At 46.1% G+C, this 14796-nt stretch overlaps 1 protein-coding gene across 1 annotated transcript; it reads right to left on the bottom strand.

The window, feature by feature from the left end:
• Nucleotides 1–267: 267 nt before the first annotated feature.
• On the bottom strand, nucleotides 268–12910 carry LOC141973352 (transcription factor Jun-like). The gene has a single exon (XM_074931835.1). It carries the CDS (start codon nucleotides 12815–12817, stop codon nucleotides 11519–11521), a length of 1299 nt encoding a protein of 432 aa, XP_074787936.1. The 5' UTR covers nucleotides 12818–12910; the 3' UTR covers nucleotides 268–11518.
• Between the last annotated feature and the right edge of the window lie 1886 nt (nucleotides 12911–14796).

Below are 14796 nucleotides of genomic sequence, written 5' to 3'. Positions count from 1 at the left end.
TATAGGCAAGTTATCCTGAAGAGCACCATTTTTCTAAGAAGAAATTCTTCCTTCCTTGCACTACAAAATGTTGATACAATCAAAAGAAGCAGCATATTAAGTGTGATTAAAAAAATTTTTTTTTTAAAAGCCCAAATCAACAAATTCTTCTTGGATTTTCCAACAAAATTCCAACTATGCCGTAAGCTGACTTTTAAATTTGTTGCTGAAATAATGAAGAACACAGCCAAAAATATGAATATAAAGCAATTTTATTTTCCTCTAGATATTTATATCAAAGAAAGTATACTCATGTCCAAGTACTGTACATACAGTATATTCCCTATAAACTCTTTAATTTAAAACACATGTACAAAATTGCACATTGCAGTTTGCAAAAAATCATAAATACCTTTTTGCATGTAAACAATTCCAGCACAAGGATCAATGGTGTACATTCCGAAATGTCTAAGTGTCTGTTCAGAAACAAACAAAAACAAACAAAAACCCCACTGTGATCTCCATAAAGGTCCTAGTGTTACAAATCAATAATTAACAGATTTCTAACTGATGTACTACACACAAGGATACATAAATGAGCACAAGGCAAGCCGCCTTTTAGTCATAAGTACTTAAGACAGAGGCTTGGAATACAATTCTGCTGCCATTTAAACCCATGGTATCCATCCCACGGTATTTAGTGGTAGCAGCATTGAGCTAATTTTTCCAACACTGCCAATCACAGTATGCCTTATTTCTAATTCTTAAACAAGTTGGCTACCACTGAACAGTAGGAATCGGAAAATTATTGTAAACACAGTTATCACTGTTGTATATTCAGTAAGTTACAGTATTCTCCTAAACACACCACTAAATTAAGAAAATGTTTTACAATCAAGTGCAACTAGTATCATCCACTTTGCCTCAGAAATAAGTATTTTGAATATAGTACTACATAGTTTGTAAAAGCAATGTAAAAAAATAAAAATCACAATGGACATAATCCTCAGTTGTGTATTATTAAGCCCTGTAGCTTCTGTTTACATTAAAAAAATATCACGTCAGAAGAAAAGCTGTCAGAAGTGTCCTTGATAAACCTCTCCTGACCAAATCCAGCAAATGAGTAGCTACTGAATTTAGTTTCAATATTACCTCCATGTGTGCACTGTCCTTGCCAGCACACCTGTTTGAAGAGTTCCCAGAAATAATCAGGTTTTTAAAAAGGGGTATTTGTGTATCCACACAAAGTAATTTGTTTTGTTGTTTTTTGGTTGGTTGGTTGGTTTTTTTAAATCTATTTAAATACTGTAATTTTTTTTTTTTTTTAATTCTACCTAAGCAGAGATTTTGAAAGGGTTTCTCAGAGGCTTCCTCTGTGCCAGCTAATTTAATAAGGCAGAATAAGAAGGTACACATAAACCCAGCTTACAGGAACCCAGGAAACGATGTAGGCAGACAACCACCCACCGACTAATTGCATGTAAGCTGCTGAAAAAGCAAAGCCAAAACTGAACTACTTTGTCTCCACCTTTCGTTTTGAACAGCTATCCTGAACAAGAAGGTTTCAGCGCCATGCCTGAAGAACCAATTTGGATTCAAAAGCTGTAAGAATTGGCAGTTTGTTACACTTCTCCTTTTGGACAAAAAGAACTTGGGGATGCTGGTGGCTACACAGCAGGGAGGGGCTGCTTCTCCTTTTCAGGAGGTCCCTTTGGTCTGTCGATGAGCATGTGGCACAACTGTAATCCCAATGAGGACCACAGGACTTGCATGATGCAAGCCCACGATATTACAAGGCTTATGGTACTGCAAGGGCATTAAGTGTTTTCAGCCTTATGGAAGTTCACCAAGAACCAGGTACCAGAAAGCACCAAGCGCATCCAAGGTTGGGTCCTATTGCCTAAGAGGTCTTTCCTTTTTAGCTGATGGGAGTTGGTTGCTCTGTTCAACCGATGCAAAGACATAATACTCAAAGAATGACGGATTGAACCTTTTCCAGCCTGCACCTATCCAGAGCTGATCCTTTCTTAGGGGGTCTATTTTGAGTGGTACAACATAAGCCATGACAAACACCACACGGCAATGGCACATATGCGGTCCCCTGAACCTCAGGAAGACTTTCTGTCTAGGCAGAAACTGCAGAAAGAATAAACTAGCCTTAGATGAGCTACTCCAGGAAAAAGAAACTGTCCTGGAAGAATGTTCTCCAACTCCACAGACTGAAAAGGATGGAAAGCTGAGGAGCTACTTCACCAATGAGACTTATTCAGCAATACAGACCCAGCTGCCTTTCCTGGTAAGACCCTGTATTGGCAGCCTAAGGATTACTTTCAGACATTATAAACTAGAGCTAATGTAACAGATAAACTTGAGTTTTAAGGCCCAGGAGGCTCAGGGCCTTTCATGGCAGAATAGCCCTGATACCACAGTCTCTCAAGATTTTTACCCTTCTCTGCTTTTGACCTTAAGGAGTCAAAGTCAGTCGATCCATTCCTAATTAAGATGAATGGGAGTGGTAAGAATCAGTGGCCAAATTTTAGTGGGTGAGAGGCCCATAAAGGCTTGCTCATCATTTTCTACTTGAAAGTCAGGAATTGCACAATAATATATTGCAACACTTATTCCCTTCACTTTGCCCCCTACAAAGTAGCTAAGTGCAAAACCAAAGCCAAATCACTGCTAGAATAAGTGTTTACATTGATGGCTCACACTCACAACTGCACTAAGCGTTTCTGCAATTAACAAATAGTGCTTTGCAACAAAGGGAAACAATTCTCCAAGATTTTTGTTCCTGGTTTGGGGGTTTTTGGGGACAGGAGGGGAAGGGAGGAGGGAAAAACTAACAAAGCCTGAATATCTAATCTGTTACATATGGAGGAATGCTCAAGGGGCTCGCAAGAACTTGTTTTGCTACATGTTGAGCAACACCACATGGGAAAGCCTTGAAATTAGAGCAAATGCTTGAAGATAGGGCGTAGCTGCCTTTTGGAGCTCATCCTCCACAGGCTGCATTTTATTAGAGAGCAGTCCTTTGCATCATCAGTCGGACCTAGACTTTACTTGATGACATTTCAGTATGGTGGTTGCCATGGCTTTAAATAAATAAGGGTAAGTGTGAAATTGCCAGTCATTAGGTCGAACAGGGAGGGACTCAGTTTCCAAAGAAGAGAAATTCAGAAGATACTTAAGCAGAAATAACAAAACAAAAATAAGCTAAAAAGCATTCTGAAGAGCAATCTTAATTCTCTGCCACTTAAACATACAATAAATATTACCGTTAAGTGATAAATTTTATTTCTTCTGTGGATTCCTTGTTTATTCTTATGTTGCTGATTCCTCCAGCTATCCTATTAGCATGGGGAAAGCAACAGAAAAGTAGAAATTATTACACACTTTTGGCCTGCTGGGAAAGTGGTATCATACCACAAAGATTCCCTAGACGTAACCAAGTTGTGCTGTGATTTCGGCTACAGTTTGTCCAGAAAGCTTTTCAAACATCACAAGGATTTACAACACCATTTTAGTAACTGGCACAAAATGGTTTGGACTGGTAATGACACTTGGGCAGCATTTTAGGAATCCCTGTTCTGAAGGTGTCATGTTACAGACTGTAAATAGAATAGGTTTCCTAGCTACTTATGGCTATAGCTTATGTGACATATATATAACAAGACAATTTAAGTCTCCAGTAGTCAGTAATTTCCTACTATTTCTGTCACTCTTCCATGAAGCATATTAAAAGACAGAATGGTAAAAGATGGAAAAAACATGAGTTCAACCTCTGGCTCTATTCATCAAGAAGGGCAAGTTTTATACCAGTATCTTCTACTGCTATCTTTTCTTAGCAGTTACTAGGGGAAAAGAAGGAGGGTATCCTAAATACACTCTCTGGAACAGTCCATTAACTTTTGATTGTGTCCTGCATTACAAGAAAACCTGGAGATTTATTAAAGAGGGGTGTGGGAAAGGTTCTCCTCAACATGTTATCCTTCAAAAGGCTCAGCATGAACCCCAAGACTATCTTTATAAGCCTTTGTTTTTAACACTGTTCATTCTTAAAGGTCAATTTTCCATGTCAGGCAAGAGAGCCAGGCATCCCTCAGGACACTGGAAAGCCTTCTGGAGAGGACAAGAAAATGGCATCAAACAGTTCTGCAGAGTTCAAGCTACTGGTTATGTTTTTTCAGATGTTCAGTCTGCAGTCTAAGCACAGGGATGCAGTGAGAAGCCTGACTTTTAACAGCTTCAGCTTTCTCCATCTAGGACAGAAGTAATACCACAATCTCACTGACAGTAACTGAACAGTTGCAAGAGATACTTCGAGGTACTCAGAAGAAAGGTTTTCAAATTTATTTAAATAAATTTCAATAGAAGAGTAAAATAGGACTTAAATCTATAAAAGCGACCAAACTTGCAAAACCAAAACCAACAAAGACTGCAACCAAGTATTTTTTTTCCTGGGATGGGATTGTGGGTCTGTTACTGATCTCCAGTGACATATCTCTCTGGACTGTGTGGACCTTATTTAGGTAGCTTACAATTCCACCCTGAACTAGTTCTTCACCAGTAACAGTAGTAGTAAATCTTATCAACAGTGTAGTAAATATCAGAATCTAGCAGTGTATTAGGGCACAGTGAACTGGTCATAGCTATTATCTTCATGGGTTAGCAAGGCTTCACAGTCAACCATCACTCCAAAGCATTCCTACAGAAATCATAATTCCTCCAGAAAAACCATTTAGCCAGCACACATACTCCTTCAACTATTGCAAACCATGTTTGTCACTAGTACCAGAAATTCAGAGCAAAGCTCAATTTACAGCTAGCTATGCTATGGATTCAGATCTTTTGATAATAGATGAAAAAGCAAACAGCAGGTAGGTAATTATTTAGTGTGACTCCCTTGCAAATATTATTTATAATAACCTTCCCTTCCCTTTGCAGTAAATTACTACATATGAACTGCAGCATTTCAGGTTACATTAAGGCTAAATGTGACTTTAAAATAAATGATCTTTTTGTGTTAGTTTTGGAGGATTTGACAGTCTACCAATTTGACTGGAAATCTAAAAAATAACTTCGCAATCTCACACAGAACTGCAGCTTAGTTTTCTTCTCGAAGAATTCAACCACGACAAAGAATATGAAGATGCCCCATTGTGCACCACTGCAGTTAAGAAAATTACAGTCCCTCCATTTGGCCATGCCCTTCTCTATGCACGTTGTCTGTGCACAACACTTTGACATGTATTTGCAGGTATCTGTGTGCTTCAGAAGAATTTGTTCATAGAGGCTGGATTTGCTGGCTTGTCCCGCATAGTGGTTGGTACTGAGTTGAGAGGACACCACCCAGAGCAGAACTCCAGCACAAGAACTCATGTCCCCTGCAGGCACAAGACCAAGATTCAGGGCTTTTACATAGTGACACACTTTTGTCAAGATTACTCAACAGAAAGTTGTATTTCAAAACACAACATTGGTGTGAGGATACAGATCCTAGACTGGTTTCCTTCCTCTCCCTGCCACTGTTTCCTCAGCAAGACCCTGAGAAGACAGCTAAAGCATGGCATTCTGGTTGGCCTACATGCAGTGGACTGTTTCAACATCCAAGCAGAGATCTGGTTTGTGACTATGCTCTCACAGAAAGTAAACCTTCTGGTATGCAACAGTTTAGGAAAACTGCTTCCAGACTAAAGTGAGCAGCAAGGATCAATGCCTGTAGCAAGTCAACAGGACGGTGTCTCAGAAAGCCACCCTTGTTATGATTTAGGTGTACATGTTTCTATACTCTCTTAGCAACACACTAACAACAGCAGGTTCTCCTCTGTGCACTCACTGCTGTAGTGTTTTTCAGAAAACTACATTTAGTTTGTCACACATGACCACTTCATGCAGAAGTTGCTTCTGTCTTGCCTTTAAGTAACTACCAGCCATTATGAAGAGAGAAGTTTCACAGCACAAACAGCTGAAAGACACTTCATAGGCAGGATAAAAAGAGAAAGATCTTTAAAACACAGGACAGAAGTGACTTGAGAATTAGTAAGATCTCTCCCATAATGTACTCTAATGGCCTAAGTCTCCATAAACTAGTATTTAATTCATCAACACCTTTACAGTAAAGTTTCACCATGTACAGCAAGATTAACATGTTTATAAGAAACCTGAGATTCTGCAGTTTGTCACAGGACCATTTATCATACAATATCAGGTACAGTAAACCCTAATGCAGCCCCACAGCAAGTCACTGTAGCATTGGAAGGATCAGTCAACATTTGCAGAACTATTATGCACTGTGAAAGATTTCTATTTAAGGCTCTTTCTGCTGATACAGGTCTCACTAAATGTTAAAAAACGTGAATCCCTGACAGATTCTACTGTGTACCTCTGCTGGAAGATGCACAGTCACTGCTCAAATACCAATTAAATGAAGCAACCAGAGTATCAAAACAGCCTTGGAACTCTTCAACACCCATTCTTGGTTACAGCAAAACTGAAAACAAAATACTTGGAAAATGGAAATGGTTTTGTACAAATCAAATATGTACACAGATATGTCATAATTCCTCTACTTGCTAAACACAGAAACTTAGAGAATCAAGTAAGGAAAGAACAAAGTCATCCAGCAGCACTTACAGCTGCACATAACGAAAATGTAACTCATCACTTTTTCAATTTACGTTCCAGAATCAGGAGGACACACAAAATGCATTGAAGAATTACTTCTGTTACAAGCAGATAGGCTTTTTCTTTGCACATTAATTTCAGAAAAAGAGAAATTTTCCCTAAGAAGCTACTGGATTCAAATAGCCAAGACTCAGATTATAGCAGCCAAGTCACTATTTTCAGCACAACCAGTAATTCAGCCATAGCATATATCTATACCTCATATACCATATGGAAAACACTATACAATAATTTGGAAAGTATCATTGAGCGATGTAACTGATTAGAAATTGGTTTAACCCTTTAACAGCTGCAAACCGGAGAATGACTCAGGGCTTAACTTTGGGAGATCACTCCATCAAAGGTGAGACGGACACAGTCAATCAGACATTTAAATGAAAAAAAAAGGATGCCTCATGACTCTTCCTTCAGTAATGACATAAACATGGACCAAGGTAAACAGCAAACTGTGGTAGGGCCACCCTTTGATCTTGAACAGTGCACAATAGTCAATAGTGATTTATGACATGCAGTGAAGAGTCCAAATCCTTTGAGGTATTTACCTCTCGCAAGACCATCAGAGGCTCATGACAAAAACATCATCACCACCATCACCAGAATCACCCCTCTCAGTAATCAGGACTTACCATCCCCAAACACCTTCATTTCTCAAAGTATGTCCAGCACTCATGTTTTGGGAATTGCTCTCTAAGCATCCCAAATGAGCTTGACCTGGAGTCAGACTGAAAGTTGTAATAACCAACTGGGCCCATCTGGACACCTTGTGATACTGACACATTTCACTACCCATTCTACGCTGGGGAGAAAACCAATCAACTTTTCCAGTAATGGCATAATTTGAACCAGTCATAGCAGAGTACTTCCCCTGCACTCACCGCAAGCAGAGGCAGATCTGATGGGAGCTCCGCCCTCTGCCCAAGCAAGAAGTGAACAAGACTTCCCTCACTGAAAACACCCCTCCTCCGATCTAATAACAGCTCAAAGAAATTAAAGTAATTTATGAATCATATTATTTTGCTGTAGCACCTAAATAGGAAGGCACTTCACATCTAGATCAAGACACTGGTTCAAGCGCATTCAAAATCCGCTGATGAGTAGCAAGCGAGACGTGCACAGGGGCAAGCATCCACCAATCAAACAGACATGGAAGGGACTGCATAATTCCCAGAGCAGAGATTACACCTAGGGCAAAGAAACAGAGGGATGTTTATTTGTCATAGGTTCACACCTGGAATGCAAAACCAGATCAGAAGGGCATGAGGATAGCCCGCAAATCAAGTCACGCAGTGAGAATTGTAAGGACTAGCAAATAATGTGCACAGGTATAACAGAACATGGTACAGTTTTGAAGGGTGAAGAAAAATGCTAAGAAGCGCTGAGGTTCCACTGAACATAAACTCATTTCGGGGGGGGGGGGGGTGGGGGGTGTTTGTTGTTTTTATGGTGATGCTTATACAGCCAACTTGCCTGCAGTTACTGAAAAGGAGCGACACTAATGCAAATCATATTAACAGTCTGGAAAACTTTTACCCAGTATCTGTCTTTCAGCATGTCACAGTGACCAAAGCTTTAGGCAGAAAATCAAAACCTAAAAGAAACAGACATGAAAAATGCTGCAACAAACAGACTGAAAAAGGCAGGAGAAAATAAGCCATATTTAATGATTTAGGACCACTGCAGGGGTAAAAGTCAGAGTATTGATACATTTTAGAAGACAGTAACAATCCAGCCTGACTGCTGCAGCAGGCAAGAACTCCTGAGTCTTGTTATATTGGTTTAAACTGTAGGTGCTTAGGCTGTCCACGCACATCTCTGCTATAGGTGCAGCAACATCTAGCAGAATCAACAGCGTGGATAAAAGCAACCACCCCATAGTATTCTCAGATTTTGGTCACGCCAGAGTTAGATCCTGTGTCTTAGCCTAAATACTAGGTAAAAGAAGGCATTTATGAAGGTAACTTACCACTCTACAGAAAACACATTTCTTTCAAACAACTCTACTACCAGAATATAGCCTCTGGCAGACAGCTGAACCTGCCTGTGTCACTAGTAACCTCTCATCAGTCATCAGGGTAACAGGCTGGCCCGTCAGTGCTTCTACCACCTAACAGATGTCAGCTGGACATAAAGCAGGTTATCAGAGAAGTTACCACATGAGATCTCCGAGAGGCTTGGATGCAGGGTTGCTGTTGCAAATGGGAGAGGGGTAGCGTGTGGTGGTTTCCAGCTTTACTGTTACCATGGTGAAAAAGGTGAGCTCATTATAACCCTGACAGGTTATAGCCCATTATAGACCTGCTTGTGGCTGGGAAGGGGAATTGCAGTGATTTCCTGTGTCTTATGAATCCCCCACTTCTCACTGACATCACAATTTACACTGACCAGAAATGGTAAAATAAGAACAAGTACTGCACAGCTGCATTTATCACTGCCCTGTGTCCTACCACAAGATCTTTACCCAGCCCTACACTCATTTACAAATACAAGAACTGAAACAGCAGTGTACACCCATGTAATTTTTATGAATTTTTCCAGGATTCTTTACAAAAAGCCCACCTCACCACACATACAGTAAAGCTAAGCATCTCACATCAATGTATCTACCAAGCAGCATTAGTTCTCTCACTAGGGCAAGTGTGTTAAGTGTGTGTGTGTGGGAAAAAGTATTTATCAGTTTCTCCAGTCTTGCAGCATTTTTGCAGATAGGTGATGCCTGCCCTACAGTTAAAACCAGTTATTTTTCACCCAGTTATTACATAACAGGCATTGCTACAGATTGTATGCCGTAGGGTTCACAATGCCTTTAAGAAGTCTTTAAAATGGTGTTAAGATCAAAATAATTTTTTATCTGTTCATTAGTATTTCTAACAGCAGAAGGTAATCATTTCAACCACTGAAAACGGCTCTAGTGACATGATTAAACAGTTATACAATGATTAATATGGCTTCTACCTAATTTGCATATGCAAGAAGAAAAGAAATATCCTCAGAACATCTCAGCTACAATAACAGAATTACTACACATTGTCATATCATTTCACGTGTGCCAGGAATGACTATGCACTAAAAGAAAAAGCTCACACACTTGACTGCCGCAGTGCAAGTTTCTGAACAGATAGCACTCACGTATCCCCAATAAAAGCAAGAAAAACTGTGAGTCTATCCCATTCTTCTTGAATTTCAAAGCATCAAGTGTAGCCTTCAGAAGAAAGAAGAGATGTTTAACAGCTCCTGAGTGGGTTTAACAGATCTAAGCAATGGCTTGTACACATAAAGATGTCTATGCCCCCTCGGCTCCTCATATAATCCCCCATTGTCACCAGCTGGCACAGACACATATCCCCATGTAAGTTTTGCCTCTGAGTTCAAGCAGAGTTTTTAGCACAGTTTCAAAGAGGGGAGCGGCCCTGCTCCACCGCTGGATCTGCTCAGGAGAAGCCCTGCCCTCTCCCAGCAGCAGGCCCGGCCTAGAGCCCCCGCAACGAGGGGCGCCCGGAGGGGTGACAGTCACACTCCGACAGACCCTTCCCACTGCACCAGCCACAGGGCTCGACAGTGCTGCGCTAGCGGTTATGCTCAAAATACACAGGTGCAGCAGAAGCAAGGCAGGCAGTAGTACCGAGCGAGGGATCTAAAGCTTTCAAAAAGTTATTGAGGATTATGTCTGATCAGAGGGAAACAGTTCCTTTGCTCTTCTCTTCTGCTCATAAAATCTTGACAAAGAAATAAATCACACCAATTCTTCCCAACCAGAAAACCATTCCACGTTCTAGTGCTGTCTTTTTCTCTCTAGAGTATTGCAGAAAGCTTCCTTAGAACAAAGTAGGCCAAGAAGCAAGATACACATATTTCTACTGAAAAAGAAATCTACTTCTCCATAATATTTCTGCAATTTATTCGAACAGAATACAATGGAATTACCACCTTTATAGCTAACCCACCCCATATCTGAGCCCTTTTCTGTATAGCACTGAATTGTTACTATACTATGTAAAGAGCAAGCACTACTGGAATATACACAGTGAAGGAAAAAAAAGTAAAGCTCTTCTTGCCAAAGTAACCATTTTCTCTACTAATGTGTCATCTAGAAAAATAAGGTCTAGGCAACGTCCAAAAGTGTTCAAGTTTCAATAAATAACTATCAATGCCCCAAGTTTGCACTGGCACAAGAAATATGGAGCGTACAGTTTAGAAAAGTATTTTCACATGACTTAGTCAGCAATGCATTTCATCCTGCTTAAGATTCACAACAAAAATAATTTCCCTCCAGGGTTCAATTTTAAAATCAAAGCCGTCTAAGTGCAAGAGCACCCACATAGCTGTCTTAACTCTCAATGGCAAATTAAAGCTCTAGAGAAAGACGGTATTTTAAAAAAAGTTCTTTATCAATACCAAGAAAATATACATAGCCATGTGTATGTTTTAAATATATACACGCACATCTTTTCAAAAGGGTATGATTCTGGCTTTTTTTTTTTTTTAAGTTTGAAAAGCTTATCCATTGCTATACAGTTCAGTAAGGTGTATTAGGAAACACACTTTTTATATCCCCCATGAAAATAAAGTTGAATCTTTCTGTAAACAGGACTTCCCTTAATTTCCAAAATCTCTACAGACCTCAAGTATTTCACTGAATAAAAAACAATCACCTGCCCCAAAACCACCCACGGAGACCCTTGCTGCCGAGAACACGGAAACGCCTAGCGACACCCGGCTCCTGCAGCCGCCTTCTCCGGGCGCAAATAAATAATAATAATTAATAATAACAACAGAAGATCGGCGGCGGGCAGCACCTCGGCCCCGCGGCGGCGGCGACGGGCGGGCACGGGGCCGGCTGGCGGCGGGGCGTCGCTCCTCAGCAGGCGCTGGTCTCCGGCGCGGCGGCCGCCTCGGGGGGTGCCTCCCGGGGCTGGACGGCGGCGGCGGACGGCGGATGCCCGGTGGTGTTGATGTGGCAGCCGGAGGACAGGTGGCTGCGGACGCGGCCCTGCAGCTGGGTGACCTGGGCGCGGAGGAGGTTGGCGGTGGCGGCCAGCTCTGCGTTCTGCCCCTTGAGCGCCTTCACCTTCTCCTCCAGCCGAGCGATGCGCTCCAGCTTCCGCCGGCGGCACTTGGAGGCGGCGATGCGGTTCCGCAGCCGCTTGCGCTCCGCCTTCAGCCGCTCCTGGCTCTCCGCGTCCAGCGGCGACAGCGACGGCGGCGTCGGCGCGCTGCTGCCGCCCTCCCCGCCCGCCGACGGCGGCACCTCGGGCACCGTCTGCGGTTCCTCCAGGGGCCGCGCCGGCGGCAGCCGACCGCCCCCCAGGCCCGCCGCCCCGAAGGCCAGGCCCGGCGGCGGGGGGGCGGAGGCGGCAGGGTAGGCGCTGCCTGAAGGGCTCAGCGGCCCCGCGGGGTTGAAGCCGCTCAAGTTGGTGTAGACGGCCGGCGGGTCGGCGGCGGCGGGGGCTCCCGGCGGCCCCGCGCGAGCGGTGCAGCAAGGTCCCGGCGTGGAGAGCGGCGGCGGCGGCGCCGCCAGGAGCTGGTTTTGCTTGTGCAGGTCGGCCAGGGCCTTAACGAAACCGTCGGCGAAACCCTCCTGCTCCTGCGTCACCGGCTGCCGGTAGAGAAACGGCCCCGCCGCCGCTGCCCCGCCATTCCCCGCCCCGGGTGCCGCCGGCCCCGGGCTGCCGGACCCCAGCCCCGCGCCCCCCTGGATCAGCAACTGCTCCAGGTCGGCGGCTGGCGGCAGTTTCAGCAGCGGCAGCTCCGCGGCCGAGCCCAGCGCGGCCTCCGGGCCGCCGCGGGCCGCCACCGCCGCCCCGCTGCCGCCGCCCGCCGGCTCCACGGAGCCGGGCGGCGGCGGCGGGGCGGCGGCGGCGGCCGGCGGCGGCGGCAGCAAGCGCAGAGCCGCCGCGCTGCCGCGGGCGCCGGCGGGCGGGCGAAGGGCGAAGGGCCCCGGCAGCGGCGCGGGGGCGGCGGCCGCCTGGTCCCGCTTCTTCCCGGCGGCCAGCAGCAGCTTCTGCCCCGTCGCTGCTGCCGCCGCATCGGCTGCGGGTCCGCCTGCGGTACCGAAACCCGGCAGCGGCACGAAGTCGGGCAGCAGCTCCAGTCCTTCCTCGGGGTAAAACGGCGCCTCCATCTTCACGGCGGATCGCCCGCTACGCCCGCCGCTCATGCTGCCGCCCTCGCCGGCCGGCGGCAGAGGCTCCGGTGCCGCGCGGAGCGGGCCGGGCCAGGCGCCTGCTCCGCGGGGCCGGCCGCCCTCAGCTGGCAGCGGGGACTGAGCCGCTTCCTGGCGCCGCCGGCCCCACGCCACGCCCCAGGCCCGCCGACTGCCCGCCCCATCGCCGCCACCTCCCCCCCCCGCCGCCACCGGTCCCGCCGCTGCTTTCCCCCGCCCGCAGGGCTTGCGCGAAAGGGCTTCCCGTCGCAGCCACGGCGTTGCCCCCGTGGGGCGTCCGTGGGCAACTCGCCCTGCTTGCCCCCGAAAACTCGCCCCGGGGCTGCAGAGAGGGAGAGGAGGCGCTGCCGGGGGTTCGCCGGGGACGAGGGGCTTCCCGCGGGCATCACCCGGGGGTGCTCCAGCCGCGACACGCGTCCTGCAGGAGGAAAGAGAGCAAAGCCCACGCGCGGCGGCTGCTGTGGGGTCTGTGATGGACGGGCACGGGATAGTGCAGGTGTCGAGACGCGTCGCGACACAGGCGGGCTGGGAAGCCTGCCGCGGAAACGCTCGGCGGTTCGGAAGCATGCCGACTTGTCAAAGCCAAAGCCGCTAGCAGGAAGGAGATGGATTTGACGAAGCTTTTCTTCTGAAAAATTATGGAAAGGGTTCGAAACAACTTAAGACGTCTTTTCAATGTTACTGAAACGTGAAGTATGTTTTTTTCAGTTCAGGGGTGGCATTTACTTGTTATCTTCACTTGAGACAATCCCCCCTTCCAAGTCCCTGAAATTCTTTACAGGATGAGAAAAATCGCTTTCCACCCAGTCTTTTAAAAATCCACTCTGCTGGGGATAATAAAGAGATCCCGACAGAGCTTCTGAAAGCTCTCTTTTAAGTCAGCTTGCTGACTAAGGGCCTCAGTGGCTCATCTACACATTCACCAGTTCTCCCCATCCATGGTAGGATCCACCAGCATCCTCTCAGCTGTCGCCCTTCTTCAATCCACTCATACTTTCTCCCCAAACACTTCCTCCCTGCACATCAAAACCAAGTGACTCTTCTCCTAGGGTCTAGTGATGCTGCTGAGCTCTGCTGTAGCTCCACAGTCTGCATGGCCACACTGTTCCCTCCACTGTGCCTCAGTTTGCTGCAAAACTGGGAGGTGGTGGGGGGGAGACAGGGACACTGGTGTCAAGTTAGGAAGGACTTCACCCCACACTTTAGATCCATAGGAGAACCAGACTCTAAGCACACTAACCGAGGCCTTGATGTTCTTGACTCACCTACCTCGAGACCCCCAACTACACACACTGCTCATGGGGCAGGAGCTCCATTTCAACTCGGGGCCTTAATCCCTGTCCAGCTGTCGCAAAGTGTTTCTCTCTCCAGCTCCAGCGTGGACCTTGGACTTGTGTTTTCAATTCTGTTCCTGGCATCACCTCCTGTTGCTCCTGCCTGGACTCCCTGAGTGGACCTTGCACGTGGTTCATCACCTCGCCACATCTGGGTGTGTCAGTGGGTCCAGCCACAAGTGCCTGCTCTGCCTGCCCTGCTCAGGTGATACAGGACTCTGCGTGGGCTAGTGAGGGCCACTGCATTGGTTCCAGTCACCTCATCTTCCCGTGAGGCAGCCCCACTCACTCTGCCACTCCCCGAGACTGTGGCAGAATTGCTGCCCAGAGAACTGACGGCAGCAGGACTCCAGCGAGAAGAAAGCCAGAAACAGAGGCATTTGCGGGGATAGGGGAGGAGCAAGAATGTCTGTTGATATGGAAGGTGGTGCTGGAAAGAGCTTGTTTCCTTATTTCTTGGCTAACCTAGCAGCAGAGGGGCAGAGCTAGCAGTGTTCAGGCAACACAAGTAGTGAAATCAGCAAATGCAAGCGGCTTTGGAAGTATTCCTGTGGCTGCTTGCTGTACAAGATTTTCCTGTCGTATTCTTGAGTGAGCAAGTGGCAGTGAGTAGTACCTTCTCTGTAGCTGGGCAAAGAG

Source organism: Athene noctua, chromosome Z, assembly GCF_965140245.1.
Source record: "Athene noctua chromosome Z, bAthNoc1.hap1.1, whole genome shotgun sequence".
NCBI lineage: Eukaryota > Metazoa > Chordata > Aves > Strigiformes > Strigidae > Athene > Athene noctua.
The sequence above is the reverse complement of the archived record's forward strand: the minus strand, read 5'-3'. Positions and strand labels throughout refer to the sequence as shown.